Source organism: Puma concolor, chromosome B4 (genome assembly GCF_028749965.1).
Source record: "Puma concolor isolate L17-30 chromosome B4, mPumCon1.1.hap2, whole genome shotgun sequence".
Lineage (NCBI taxonomy): Eukaryota > Metazoa > Chordata > Mammalia > Carnivora > Felidae > Puma > Puma concolor.
In genome coordinates this window covers 138058896-138074213 of record NC_141673.1, presented here as the reverse complement: position 1 = coordinate 138074213, position 15318 = coordinate 138058896, and the positions used below count along the sequence as shown (strand labels likewise).

Sequence of the window (15318 nt, the reverse complement as noted above, 5' to 3'; positions counted from 1 at the left end):
CTATGTCACAGTCATAGGTGTAATACTGCACCAAGAAAAATGTGATCCCCACCCTAAGCCGACATGGATAAGCCCCCGTTGACCTGCTAACTTAAAGTTCCACCCCCAGATCCTGTTACCTTCCCACATTTCAGATCCTGAAATCCGACCTCAAGGCCTCTCCATGCCTCTGGAAGCCCAGACCGGCTGCCCCATGGTCCTTACAGCATGGTAGTTCCATCATTGTTCGGTGAGCAGATCTGAGAAACAGCCCAGGGGAACCCTTCCATTCCCTTGTCAGCCAGAGCTGGGCAGTTACAGGTGCTGAGGCTGAGTGGGTCTCAGGGAATGGACTCCAGGATGGGGTCTGCTTTGCTGCTGACCCCCAAGGGGTGTCCTGCTCTTTGTATTTCGTCCTGGTGTATAGTGGCTAAGGGTCCCATTGTCACACTCAAAAACCTGGGGTCATCCCTGGGCCATCTGGCTTCCTTAACCCTCATTTCCAGCCACCTGAAAAATCCTGATAATTTGACCCCCTTATATATTTCTTGATTCTTTTCCTCCTTTTTAACAGGTGCCCACTGACCTAGCTCATGTTCACATTGTCTCTCGTGTGGATTTATCCCATCATAACATAATCAAGCTGCCACCATGATTACTTGGTCCCTTAAATCTAGCCTGTAGACAGACTGTGTGGCGATATAGCTATGTCACAGTCATAGGTGTTGTAGACAGACTGTTCAAAGGGCCAGTGCTACCATTTGCCCCATAGGTAAAGCTGCTGTGGCTCTCTGTTGGCCCCAGGATAGGGTCCGAGCCCCTCAGTCTGACCTGATCTTCCACGACGTGGTCACTGTCCATCTGTAACAGCACCACGCGCCTCGCATCCTGGTGTTCAGAACTGCTCGACTTCTCCTGGACGTCGTCATGCCCTTTCACCTCGCCTTACCTGTCCCCACGCTCCCTCTGCCTGGTATCCATCTCCTGCCTTTCTTCATCTGGCCATAAGCACCATCAACTCTAAAAACCTTGCTGGCACCCCCATGTAGGGTTAAGTGTCCTTTCTCTTTGTTCCTATAACATCCACTCTTGGGCTTTAAGAAAATGTATTTGAGGGGCGCCTGGGTGGCTCAGTCTGTTGAGCATCTGACTTCGGCTCAGTTCATGATCTCACAGTCCGTGAGTTCGAAGCCCCGAGTCAGGCTCTGTGCTGACAACTCAGAGCCTGGAGCATGCTTCAGATTCTGTGTTTCCCTCTCTCTCTCTGCCCCTACCGCACTCACACTCTCTCTCTCTCTCTCTCTCTGTCAAAAATAAATAAACATTAAAAAATTTAAAAAAAAAAGAAATTGTATTTGAAATCTGTATTTTCCCCCCTCTTCTCCTCTACTAGTCTGTAAGCTCCTTAGAGTGGGGGCCATTTGTATTCACCTTTGGGCCCCGAGGAAGTGCTTGGCACAGAGCGGATATTCTTGTAATAGTTGTTTGTTTTTGTTTTTTTTTCTAATTGAGATAGGATTGACATGTAACATTGTGTAAGTTTAGAGTGTACAACATGTTTGTATATTTTAATATGTCGTATTTATATATTGCAACATGATTACCACCATAGTTAGCAGATGCCTCCATCATGGCACATAATTATCATTCCTTTTCTGCAGTGAGAACATCTAAGATCTAGTCTCTTATCAGCTTTGAAGTCTATAACACAGTATTGTTGACTGTAATCTCTATGCTGTGCGCTTGATCCCCAGAACTTACTCATCTTCTAATTGCAAGTTTATGCCCTTTCACCAACATCTATATACAAGATATTCTATAATTATTTTTTGAACTATATGGAGGACAGTAGGTGCAGAAAAGGGATAATAATAGTAACTAACTGTGCTAAGTGAGCCTCATGAATTGAAAACTCCTAGTTTCTATGTTTTGCATCTGTGTTATCCAATAGAATAGCCACAGTAAGCACTATTAAACACTTGCCATGTGGCTAGTGTAACTGATGAACTGAATTTTAATTATATTTAATCTATTTGAGTCTAAACTTAAATATCCACATATGGCTGGTGGCTACTGTATAGGACGGTACAGTCCTAGACTTTCACCAGCCCTTACTTAGTCCACAGGAACATCTGACTAGTTCCTACCTCGCTCACAGCTCCCATGGAGCAAGGATGTGGGCATGGGGTGCTGGTGAATGATTAACAGCCAGCTCTCTGGAAAAGTTGGCCTATTTCCATGGTGTAAATAGTCCCACCACGCCCTGTTTCGAGCTACCAACGCGACATAACTGAATACGGGGTTGGGAAGAGAGGTGCGGTAACACACCATCTTGTTGCATAATTCCTCGATACAGACACGATAGGTGTAAATAACTCTGAGAACAAACCAACTCGTAGAATAATTAGAAAGTGGTTAATTTAGAGTACTGATTAACTTCGTTTTTAATATAACTTATTCAGTTATGTCTATGTACTTACTTTTTTATAATGGCTCTGTTTAAAGACAGTTCACAGAATTCCTGAAAATGTAGCTTCTGGCTGTCAGGAGCCAGTGTAAGCCAGATCTTATCACTGGCTCCTAGTAATTAATCCAAAAAAGTAAAAATAGTCAAATGTAGGATTTCTTGTGGCCACAAGAGGGCACCATCAGATGAAATTGGAGTCTAGGAGGGATTTTTTTTTTTTTTTTTTTTTTGCACTAGCTCTCTGGCAGAAGGCTCAGTTTGAGGAATGAGTTTGAGTCTCCTGGAAGACTAATTCTGGGAGAGCTTGTGGAAATTCATATGGATTCAGGCTGTTCGTTATTTTACAACGTAAATTCCAAACCTTTACCATTCCCAAAAAGCGTCATCACTTTGTGTCTGAAGGCTTTTAATACCTAAGCTCCTAAATGAAAAGTTCCTTGCTGGGTTTTAAGTCTTGTCAGCAAGGGGAGGCAAGGATCTACCACGTGTCGAGTTCCTACAGTGTACTGGGTACTTGACATGCTTCATGCCACACAATCCTAAAAGAACGCCTTAGGAATCAGCTAACACCATAGAGAAGCTGGTTGACAGCCAGGTATATGAGCAACTCCCAATATAATAACCCGAGGGGGCTTGCCCTCTGCATCCCAGTAATTTGCACTTTTTTAATTCACACGAGGACAATCGGGAGTATATTGTGGGCCTGATGACCAATATGACAGCAAACGAAATCTGCTGGCCTTTCTCTGCCTGGGCCTCTATGGGATCTAAGAGCTCTGGGTTTTGGGGGGGTGAATCTGTGTCTTCTCAGGGTCTTGCTGGGGAATTTATATCAAGGTTGGTTAGAGTGCACCCTTGGGGGGTGGTGCTTTAGGGATGCCCTAAATAGTCAGGAGAGTAACATAGTAGGTCTAACACTCCACTGTCGAAAGCGAGGGAGACACGAGCCTTTTTGTTTGTGTGTGGAATGAATTCACTCTCTTGATGCTTGGTAGTGTCTGTCTATGCAGTGGTTCTCCAAGTTTGGTGCCTGGAAGAGAAGCGTCAATCTTGCCTGGGAATATTTTTAGAAATGTCAGTTTTCAGGCCCCACTTCAGACCTGCTGAATCAGAAACTCTGGGGGGCGGGGCCTGCTAGCCCATGTTTTAATAAGCCCTCCGGGAGATTCTTGTTTTTTTCTAATTTTTTTTTTTTTATGTTTACTTATTTTTGAGAGACAGAGCGTGAGTGGGGGGGGGGGGCAGAGAGAGGGGGACACAGGATCCGAAGCAGGTTCCAGGCTCCGAGCTGTCAGCACAGAGACCGACACGGGGCTCACGAACTGTGAGATCGAGACCTGATCTGAAGTCGGACCCCTAACCGACTGAGCCACCCAGGTGCCCCACCCTCCAGGAGATTCTGATTAACAAGTCCACTCAAGTTTGAGAACCACTGGCCTAGCACAGAGTTGTCAAAACTGGATCAGGGGTGCCGGGGTGGCTCAGCTCGTTAAGCGTCGGTATCTTGATTTCGGCTCAGGTCATGCATGACCCCAAGGTTGTGGGATCGAGCCCTGCATCAGACTTTGCACTGACAGTGTGGAGTCTGCTGGAGATTCTCTCTCTCCCTTTGCCCCTTCCCAGCTTGTGCTCTCTCTCTCTCTCTCTCAAAATAAATAAATAAACATTAAAAGAAACTGGATGCATATGTATTCATTGGATCTGAGGAGCTTTAAAACAGAAGCAGTATCTCAGGCAAATCTACAGAGCTGAAAAGTAGGTTTGTGGTTTCCAGGGCACCGGGGAAATGGGGAATTGTGCGGTACAGGGTTTCTCTTTGGGGTGACGGAAATGTCTAATGTGTAATGAGATAGTGGTATATACATAGCATTGCTAAAAACCGCTGAATTGTGCACTTTAAAATGGTTACAATGATGTGTTTTACCTCAACTGGAAAAAAAAAAAAAAAGAAAAGTACTAATATCTTGGCCCCCCTCTTAGAGCTTCCGGGTGGAGACCAAGCATTGGTGTCTAAAAAACATCTCTCCTGGTTGTTCTAACCTGCAGCCACGGTTGAAAATTAAGGCCACACATGGTGGCATCCCAGTGGAGGGGGCTGTGGTGTGAGCATCTGCCCCAGGCAGAGGGGGCGCGCAGAGAGGAGAGCTCAGGTGGATGTGCCCACTGGTCTCCTTGTAGCCCAGTGATGGGGGCAGAAGTGTCTGGGGCTCTTCGCTCAGGTTGCGGTTTTGGCCTTTGCCGCGCAACCCTGCTCGTGTTCCCTGATGGGTTGGCCTGTAGCTCTTTGGAAGGTTCTGAGGGGTGGGTAGTAGGAACATTCATTAGAGAAGCGGGAAGCCCGGCACACGGTAGGCGCTCAGCCCGTGCCAGCGCCCTTTCGTTTCCCGTGTCCTCGCTTTCGTTCTTGGAGATCGATTCTGTGGGGATGTGTGCTGGCCGGGTCTCTCTCTACTGCCCCCTCCCCCGGCTGCTGCTGGCTAGTAGGAGAATGGGGTGGGCTGGGGGGCGAGGGGATCTCTGCCCACGCACGCTGCCCACACCGGCTTCACCCGCTAGCCGGGACAGGGGCTTCGTGACAGTGCGGGACTCACCATCTCCGCTGCCAGGTGAGCCCGCTCAGAAGGACGATACTGATCAGCAGGAGGACGCAGCCGGCCACTGTCAACAGAGAAGCAGTTCAGCAAAGGCGCTGGGCGAGGGCGCAGAGCATTCTGAGGCGCCCCCCCCCCCACCCCCACCCGCAAGCGAGCGAGGGTTTCCCGAGGAGGAGAGCCTTCCCCGGTCAGAATGCAGCTCCCTCGGGACCTGGGATCCTGGGAGGCTCAGGGACGGGGACGGGGGCAGTGGGGAGCTGGGAAAGGGCATGGAGCCTTGCTTCCAGGGGCTTGGTTCTTTCTGGGGGGAGTGAAGGGACAGGCACTCTCTTCAGAAAGCTTCAGAGGCCTCAGTTAAGGAGGCCACGAGTGAGGGCTGCCATGGGTGAAAGAAACGTCAAAATACAAGGATAAATGATAAACACATAAGCATCTCTTGAAAGTATTCATATTTCCCAAATGCTTCCCTTCCTTCCTTCCTTCCTTCCTTCCTTCCTTCCTTCCTTCCTTCCTTCCTTCCTTCCTTCCTTCCTTCCTACCTGCTTGCTTATCTATCTATCTACCTATCTATCTATCTATCTATCTATCTATCTATCTATCTATCCACCTACCTACCTACCTATCTACCTACGTACCTATCTAGCTAGCTAGCTAGCTATCTACCTATCTGCCTACCCATCAAACCATCAGTCTTAGATGTGCCTGACACAGTCTAGTTTTCTTTTTCTTCTCCAAGCTCTATTGGTATAGACCAGGCATGTAACCCTGTGTACATTTAAGTTGTACAAAGTAGGGATCTGATATGAGTCCATATTACAAAATGATTACCACCATAGCAGTAACTACCACCTGCACCATGCCTCATAACTACTGTTTCTTTTTTGTGGTGAGAACACTTAAGATTTACTCTTTTAGCAAATTCGAGTATACGACACAGTATTGTTAACCATAATCACCATGCTGTATGTTAGATCCCCAGAACTTACTCATCTTCTAATGGAAAATTTGTGCTCCTTGACCAACATCTCCCCGTTTCCCTCACCCCTACCCTCGCCCCAGTCCCTGCAACCACCACTCAGCTCTCTGTTTCTATGAGCTTGGGTGTTTTTTCCTCCTTCAAAGCCTGTTTTTCTCTCCTACCAGGAAACAATTGTACTGTTTATGGAAGGTTTGGTGGTTTTTTTTTGTCTCTTTGCATGCTTATACCGCATCTCTTCCCCTCACCTCCCCCCTGTCCTTCCCCCCCCCCCCCCCCCCCGCCCCAGGCCACAGTATATTTTATCATTTAGGATCTGTTCAGGAGGAACTTCTGGGGGCTGGTTGGGACTTCACACCCAGCTTACTCTAACTGATTGCCGCGAGTTTATGTTGTTAATATCTGGATTAGTCTTTTACCCGTATAACTACTATACAGTGTAAGGAGGGGGTCATTTTTAAACTAACCAACCAAACCCACCAGACCAACCAAGCGACATATCCCACAGTCTCTGTTTGGGGTATGTTTTGTCAACAGCAGAAGGGACCCCCTACCCACCTGCTATCTGATACTCGGTTGTGAATACGAATGACTCCGTGGTCATAGCCACTTCCGTATGTCTCTGGAAATCTGTGCAGAAGGGAGAGGAGGAAGTGTTCAGTTTGTGCTGATGATCAGACGGCACAAGCTGGGGAGTGTCAGGATTTCTCAGTGAACGGGAACCCCAGAGGCTGGTGGAAGGGGTGTGAAAGACAAGGGTTTCACCCTTCTGCCCCGAGATACCACCCTCAGCCTGTTCTGTCCTCATCCTGACACTTGCTTTTGACACGTTTGAGGGGCGGGATGCGGGTGTGGATCCCTGAGCTGTGGACTGGAGGGGTTGCTCTGGGAAAACCGCCTCCCCCCTCTCTGGCATGACAATTTCAGGGCCCAGCTTTTACCATCCCAGAAATTCTAGACGTACCTGTAGTACTTGCCGTTACTGAGGGACAGGAAGTGTCACTCCCAGGAGCAGCATCAGTGCTGGCTTGAGGCTCTTCGTCATCTGGAGGAGAGAGGAGCTGATGGAGGTGGAGAGCGGGGTGGGGGGTCTCACGTACACCCTGCCCCGCCCCTGTCAGCTGATCCCCAGATCAGATCATAGTGCCATTCTCGGCAGGTTGTCTGGGGCCACAGTGCCGCGTGGCTCTCTGTCAGGGTTACAGGCAAGGGGGTAAGCAGTCCCGGCAAAGCTGGGTAACAGGGAATTTGGCCCTGATCCTGGCTCCGTGCAGCCCTGAGCAGTTCCTTGTTCTCACACTTTGTACTGAGCCCTGGTTTCCATCTGTGACTTGGAAACCAGTCATCATACTACAAGTACCCCTGAAACACCAAATGAAATAGAAATGCACAAAAGGACAACTTTTCTCTGTAACAGGGTCCCCGTTCCCTGTGGGTGGTTCCAGTTATCCAGGACACTGCCCTGCCTTGTCGTCCTTTCACACGGGAAGTGACAGACACCCTGGCCAGTGTGTGGCTCACACTGCGGGAAGAAAGCACAGCATCCCCAAAGAGTCCAAGAGGAAGACACAGGGTATGGCAAGTGGTGGTGTTCGGGGACGTCGTCAAAGAGATATGACCGCCAACTGACCCGTGGGCTGGACCTGGGCACCCAGAGGCTCCTCACCCCCTCCGCTGTGAGTGGGATGTGGGTTCCGCTTGCCTTTCCTGCTCCCAGAGGCTACTCCAAGGGCAAGCCTTGAGATGGTGATGTGGTTGAGACCACCTGCACAGTATACACGACTGAACCCAGTAAAGGCCTGTTCAAAAACTTTTAACATCTGGCAAGTGAGTGTGGAGATCCCTTCATCTCGCTCCCGCCCAGGACAAGCCTCCTGTGTAGGTTCCCTTTGCTTGTGACAACTGCCACCTACCAACAGTGGCCTTTGCCTGCCTCTTCCTTTGGTCTCTCCCTCCTGTGCTCCATTTATGGGGGCAGTTTCAGATTTCACCCAGGGAAACTCCTGGGGAGGGTTACCAACCGACAGGTGGTGAGCTAAGAATCCTGTGACACTTACAGTTGGTTACACGTAAGTAACCATGTACGGTTGGTTACATGTAAAAATAGTAATACGCTTTCGGAATGAAACTAGCAGACCTCAACCTAGGTGGGTGGTACACCTGTGTGAATGAGTGTGCATGTGCATGTGCGTGCGTGTACATGTGCGTGCTTGAATAGGCCCCTTGCCTGCACTTTTATCAAAGCACAGGTGGGGATTACAGAAGGAGAGGGGCCTGCTAACAGCGAGTGCTGTGCAAATAACGAGTTTACAATGACACACGTGTGGGTGGCAGGCTGGACCTGCCCTTTTGAATGGGAGGAAGCGTTGGCAGCTTAGAAGAAGAAGTTGAAGTTCAGGGTCAGCTAGGAAGGGGCTGCGTTATCACCAGTGCGGTGGCATCTGGGGTGCTCTGGGACACTGGCAAGGTCTTCCCTCCTCTTCCATTTCTGCCATTTATCCTTGCTCAGGGTACAGGAGACCTTAGGTGACAGAGACCTTACTTTATCTAGTCTATTTTCTAGAATGAGCAGAAACAGAGGCTCAGGGAGGTGAAGTGCTGTGCCCAAGATTACACGGCTGGTAGGTCAGGAATCCCATCCTGGCCAGCCCGATGGGAAAGCAGGGTGGTGGACCCACGAAGGGGCCACTGTACCTGGAAACCGGCCATCACTCCTTTCGCTTATGCACTGGAGTCGGGGCTGTGTCCACGTTGCCTTCCCACAGGTCGTTTTGCAGACACTCTTGGCAGGACCCCTCTTCAGGGCCCTGAATCCCTGCATGCACTGGTAGTGAACTGTCTGCCCCACCACAAAATGGTAAATTCTCCTTGAATCTTCATGTTCCCAGGGCGGAGGCTCCCTGCAGTGACCTGGAAGAGGAAAAGGAAATTCTCAAGGCAAGTTGGCGACGGCATGGTGAGTGAATCCCAGTTGCCCCTTCCTAGAGACTGGACCTTGGTTCTTATTATTTTGTTCATTCGTGCGTTCATTCATTCATTCTTTTATTCAACCAATACGTATTGAGAATGTCTCTGTGTCAGGAACTTTGCCAGGCTCATTGCAGGAAGGCACACAGACCCAGTGACTCCTGCAAGAGCGGACGATCGGTTGAGTGAGAAAGCAATGAGGGCAGAATGTACTGAGTATTATAGCTGAGCAGACACTTGCTGTGGGAACACAGAGGAAAGAGAAATTACTTCTGGTGATGGTGAGAGTTTCCATAAGTGGACAGGAGTGGGAAGGGCCGTCTCGGCTGAGGGACAAGGGGAGGCTCAAGCCCATTTGGGCCAATGAAATGTGCAGACCACTCTGGATCTCCACTGCTAAGTGAGGAGGTACATCCTCAGGTTGTGGCTTGTGGTCATCTTGGGGCCATGGCTGGAGGACTGAAGATAAAGCCAAAGCCGGAAGGAAGGAAGGGCTGAGAGAATCTCAGAGAAATGGAACCTGATCAAGCCATACCTAACGCTTGCCCTATGTGAGTCATGCCAAGGCCTCTGAAAATTCCTCATGCCCTCTAACCTTCCACTCGCCCAACTAAAACCCAAGCCTGACTGGTCTACAACCCCGGTGATCATGTCCTGCTCTGATTTATTCTCAGGATTCCCAACCCCACTCAAAATCTGCATATATGGAGCCATATGTACCCTCTCTCCCTAGACATGTGGAGCTATACATATGCCTTGACCTTACAGGCCTTGCACGGTCTGATTTCTTTTAAAGTATCTTCTATATAACCCTTCTGCTCCAGAGGGAAGTCCCAGGGGGAGCAGAGTAGTCCTGTCCTGCATGGTCTGCTCTAGTGTAGTACCTTACAAATCATGACCGCACCTGTGATTTAGTCTCAGAATAAAATTTCTTTTACAGCCAATAAAATCCATAATGGTCCGAACCTGTTTAAATTACATTTACTTCTTTCAAGTGGAAACATCCCCATTAAGATGATCTTTGAAAGGGCCCTTGGCCAGAACCAATGATTATCTCTTGAGTAAGGACAACAAACATTGACCTCCTGAGAAATCTTTCAATAACTGTGCAGGGGAAGATGGGAAAAAGAGAGAAAAACAATTAAATGTGTTTTGAAATGCCATTCAGTACAATGTTGGACGCACAACATAAAAACATCACGTTGCCACAACGCCCCTGGATTTGTCTTTTTTTTTTTAATAAGAGAAGCTGCAAATAAATTCAAATTAATTTAAAATAAGGAATCAGTTGAAAGATTCTCCAGTCTAATTCAGGAGACCTGAGGTCTTACTCCTAAGTGATGTGGGTTTAGCCGAGTATTTTAACCTCTCTGTATCTTAATTTCTTCAGTCAATCAAAGTAATAGTCCTGCTCCTTGACTCAGTGGGTTATGAGGTTCAAATGAAATTATATACAAGATGATAAACTTTTTTTGTAAGGTTATAAAATTAGCACAGGACAATAGGATCTTGTAAGGTCAGTGGGTCCTCCACAAGTCAGGCTTTCCTAACGGGCTCTATTTCTTCCTGACATAACAACCGGAGTGCAACATGATTCATTTTAGAGTTGCAGGAGCAACTGGGTAGTTAGTCATGGTGCCCACTCAGACCCGGCCCGTTAGCCAGGAGGTGCCTGCAGCTTCAGTACTCACCAGTGTGGTTCATTGTCTTAAAGGGAAAATGCAGAGCGTTTCCTTAAGGGCACAGAGGGTTGTGTACTCACATTTGTATCTTCGGTTGGCAGCGCTGGGCACAGTTAGTCCTAACACATGCTTTTTGAATTGAGTTCAATTGAATTGAATTGAACTGAATTGAATTGAATTGAACTGAGCTGAACTGAATTAAGTTGAATTGAATTGAGTTGAATTGAACTGAACTGAATTGAGTTGAATTGAACTGAATTGAGTTGAATTGAATTGAACTGAATTGAATTGAACTGAACTGAACTGAGTTGGGTTGAATTGAATTGAATTGAATTGAACTGAATTGAGTTGAACTCTATTCAGCCAGCTCCCAAACCAGGAGGAAGCCCAGAGCCCAAGTTGGCTTGAAATGCTGAGCAGCACTACCACCTGCAGACACGATACAACAGTTCTTGTTTAGCTGATATCCTTAAAGAAGAGGGTAGTGGGACAGACTTCCCTCCTTTGGGGAACACATGCTAAGAGAAGAGTTGGCTTCTGGGAGTCAGCCAGACAGCCACTCCGATGCACTTCTTACCTGGAAGGTTAACTTGGTCCGTGGGCTGCATTTGGCTCTGCATTCCCATGGGGCTTTTTCCCTTCTGTTCTTCAGGTTTAGGGATAATTTGTCCATCTGTGGCCCTTGGGGCTAGAGAACATGGATAGAAATGAAGCAAATCACTTCACAAATGCTTAAAATAGAAAACATTCTTGTGTGTTCATTTACTCAAGAAGAGTGCCTTTCCACTGCCTGCAACATGCCCAGCAGTATTGGGGTGTGGGGGTTACAAAGAGAAGCCACACCCTGCGCTGCCCTTGGGGTGCTTTCAGCATTGGCCTGTCCCTATCCCCATGCATGACAGCAGTGCCCTACCACATGTTTCTGAAAGAACTGGTAGATTTTCTGGGGTTTGTGTGTCTCCCCAACGGGGAGTCCATTCTGCCATCCATCTGCCAACCTGTGGGCTGACTCCCTTGTCTCCCTAAAGCAGCTCATTTAAAAGTTAAAGGGATGAAAAACTTAAAAAAAAAAAAAAAGCGGGGGGGCGGGGCTCCTGGGTGGCTCAGTAGGTTAACCCTCCAACTTCGGCTTAGGTCGTGACCTCATGGTTCATGAGTTTGAGCCCCACATCGGGCTCTGTGCTGATGTCTTGGAGCCTGGAGCCTGCTTCGGATTCTGTGTCTCTGTCTCTGCTCTCCCCCACTTGTACTCTGTCTCTCTCTCAAAAGTAAATAAACATTAAAAAAATTTTTTTTTTTAATTTTTTTTTTTCAACGTTTATTTATTTTTGGGACAGAGAGAGACAGAGCACGAACGGGGGAGGGGCAGAGAGAGAGGGAGACACAGAATCGGAAACAGGCTCCAGGCTCTGAGCCATCAGCCCAGAGCCTGACGCGGGGCTCGAACTCACGGACCGCAAGATCGTGACCTGGCTGAAGTCGGACGCTTAACCGACTGCGCCACCCAGGCGCCCCCCCCCCAAAAAAATTTTTTTTAAAGTTAAAGGGATACAATCTTAAAGCAAGGAGGAGAGGAGCCTCCTACCACACTTGTCTCCATCGTGAAGATTTTGGCAAAGGAGTTGAGCATAGGCATTGCTGTGAAGGGGGTGGGGGGTCAGGGTTCTAGCTGGAGGTCTGTGGAGGGTGTGCTGGGAACAGCAGAGCAGTGCTCTCCAGACTGTGCAGTCCACGCGTGGTATAGCTGAAACAGAATGCACTGTGGCTCACGGACACCATCTCCAGGGGTAAGAAATAAAAGGACAGGGGGTGCCTGGGTGGCTCAGGTGGCTGAGTGTCTGATTCTTGATTTTGGCTCAGGTCATGATTCCAGGGTTGTAAGATCGAGCCCCAAGTCGTGCTCCGCTCTGGGTGTAGAGCCTGCTTGGGATTCTCTCTCTCTCTCTCTCTCTCTCTCTCACTCTCTCAATCTCTCTCTCTCAAAATAAATAAACTTAAAAAAAAATATTAAAGGACAAACAGACCCACCAGTTTTCACCATGTTCTGTTATCACAGAGTGCATAAAAGACCTCGTAGAGAAATTGGTCTCGTGAGAGCTTTCAGGATTCAACTGAGAACAAATGTTCAGTAGCAAAACTATGGTATTAGACCAACTCAGGCTTAGAAAGCCCCTTGGGGGTCATTCCCTCCAAACTCCACTCCGCGGAGGTGACCAGCCACCATCTCCCAGCGAGTGGCCCTGCCTTCTCTGTTCACCCTCAACGGCAACGATGAGGTTTGGGACCCTTAGTGCACAGCTGGTTCCAGTCACTGCGGGCATTGAGGGCCACGAGGCTCTCAAGCCAGGTTTTGAAGTCCAGAGATAAAGACATTCGAGGAGAGCAACTTCCTCCTCCTCTCTGCTTTCCTAGTGCAGATTTGGGGCCTTGCTCACACACCAGCCTGACCCGCCTGCGGGTTGTTAATCCTGCTCCCCCAGCCCAGCAAGGGGCTTGTGAGACTGAACAAGAGGCAGCAACCTTTTGGGGGTAGTGGGGTCTTTGGGGGGAATACTCTTCGTGTTTTGGAATGCCCTGATGCTGGGCTGGGAAGGCCCGGGACCGATGATGCTTTCTGCCTGACCATATATTTGACCTCGGAAGACATGCCCGGAAGACCCCGTGGTGGCCACAGTGAATATGTGGGTAATAGATAAGACTCAAATTCAGTGACATGGGCTTCTCTTCCCTTTTTACTCTCATCGGGGGAGGAAAGGCCTCACCCACTGCCTCTGCTTTTCTACCCAGAGCCTCTTCCTTAGGGCTGCGGGGAAGGGCACTGAAGGAGAGGGGCAGAGGCATCGCAGGGACTAGTTAGGTGCTCACATGGCCGTGTCGCTGCAGGTAGAGCCAGGATAGGCGTGTGTCGACAGGCAGGGTGTGGGCGGCACCAGGCATGAGCTTCGGGGGCAAAATGCAAAACAGTAAATGCAGCCTGGCAGGTAGCTTCAGCCCACTAAAATTGTTATTATTTTTCTTATTCTTTGCATAGGCTCATTCTGACTCTTCTTTTTTCATTTTTAGCTTTAAAAGAATTGTGATAAGGGGCGCCTGGGTGGCTCAGTCAGTTAAGCATCTGACTTCAGCTCAGGTCATGATCTCACGGTCCATGAGTTCGAGCCCCACATCAGGCTCTGGGCTGACAGTATGGAGCCTGCCCGGGGTTCTCTCTCTCTCTCTTTCTCTCTGCCCCTCCCCCACTTTCACGCTTGGTTTCTCAACATAAATAAATAAGCTTTAAAAAACTTTTTAAAAAATTGTGATAAGTTATACATAGCGTAAAACTTACCATATTCATCATGTTTAACGTACAGCTCAGTGGCATTAAGTGCATTTACAGTGTTGCAAACTAGATTTATTTTCAAATTGTTCAGTAATTATTAGTATAACGTCTGTTCCCTCTCTCCCCGCAAAATGTAAGTTCTCTGAGTGTTGGGGATCCCGATTGCCTAGATCAGTCCTTGGAACTGGGAGGCACTTCTTAAATATTTGTTCAGTGAACTATTTTCCAGGAACCACTGAAATGAGTTGCTGGATAGCCTGGGCTGCCCACGTTTCATCTGTAGGGCTGAGTGAACAAAAAGCTGGAGCTCTGGCCCCCTCTGAGCTGTAGTCCTTCTGTTTCCTGTGGTGTCACAAAAGGGCACACTTACAGGTACTTATGCACTGGCATTTGTTTTCCCAGGAGGAATGGCTCGAGTTTCCTGCACACAGCATGAAGGCTGACCCGTTGCTTATTCTGCGGAAGCCCTTCTTACATTCACAATTTAACATGGTGCCCGTCTTGTATGTGAGGGCTTTGAATGTGGCGTGTTGGATATCTGGCGGGTTTTCATCACACAGTTCTGCAAAGAAAAGGAAGCATGTTGGGAGGTCAGGACCTTCCGGTCACGTGCTCACACACTTAGCCTTGCCATGATTTCATCACACATCCCTGCACTTTATTTAATAAAGGATTTATGGGTACCCCACATTTTCCTAGAAACAAACTGAGACCGTTGCCATCGTCCCGTAGAAACTTTTGTATCCGAGATGGCTCAAAATGTAACTTCAACCAACTTCCTCTCCAAATTACAATATGTTTCGAACTAAATGAATAGAAATGAATGAGCTTTTATTCTGAACATGCCTCGTGCTGGGCAAATATAGAAAGAGAGGAGAGTACAGATTATAAGAGGAAAGGAAGGAAGGGAAGCCATGTAAATTTAATTGAGGCACAACATGTATCTGTGAGAAATACTTTTCAGGAAATTAGGATTGTCGGAATTTCTATAAATAATGACTCCTTGCCATTTTTTCTTTTCCTTTTCCTTTCCTTTCCTTTCCTTTCCTTTCCTTTCCTTTCCTTTCCTTTCCTTTCCTTTTCTTTTTTTAAGAGATATGTGTAAAGTGCTGTACTCAAAGTCTGGCAAGTAGGAAATATATATTTTTTTATCCCTCTGCCCATCTATGAGTTTACCAGATTCCTTCTCACACCACAAAGACCTGACCCTTTCTCAGCACCCTCAATAATCGGCACTGGCTTCCCACCAAGGACACTTGAAATAGTGGCCAAATGCCCAAGTATTAAGGGAGGAAAAAAAAGCGCTGCTCAAATCAGGTAAAGGATTCTAT

At 47.9% G+C, this 15318-nt stretch overlaps 2 protein-coding genes across 5 annotated transcripts in view; one reads left to right on the top strand and one right to left on the bottom strand.

Annotated features, from left to right (window-relative positions):
• Positions 1-15318, top strand: part of FBH1 (F-box DNA helicase 1) — a 217246-nt gene that overhangs the window by 161003 nt on the left and 40925 nt on the right. For all 3 annotated transcript variants that reach the window (XR_015254064.1, XR_015254063.1, XR_015254062.1), the window contains one exon: positions 8905-8972. The gene's annotated coding sequence lies outside the window, so the exon portion shown is untranslated. The remainder of the gene's footprint in view (positions 1-8904; positions 8973-15318) is intronic.
• The window catches only part of IL2RA (interleukin 2 receptor subunit alpha), a 56154-nt gene that overhangs the window by 1880 nt on the left and 38956 nt on the right, over positions 1-15318 (bottom strand). For both annotated transcript variants that reach the window (XM_086715031.1, XM_086715032.1), the window contains exons 2-7: positions 14358-14549; positions 11243-11353; positions 8711-8926; positions 6981-7061; positions 6575-6646; positions 5038-5104 (exon numbers count right to left, since the gene is read on the bottom strand). In XM_086715031.1, coding sequence (XP_086571157.1) covers positions 5038-5104; positions 6575-6646; positions 6981-7061; positions 8711-8926; positions 11243-11353; positions 14358-14549 — 739 coding nt within the window. The remainder of the gene's footprint in view (positions 1-5037; positions 5105-6574; positions 6647-6980; positions 7062-8710; positions 8927-11242; positions 11354-14357; positions 14550-15318) is intronic.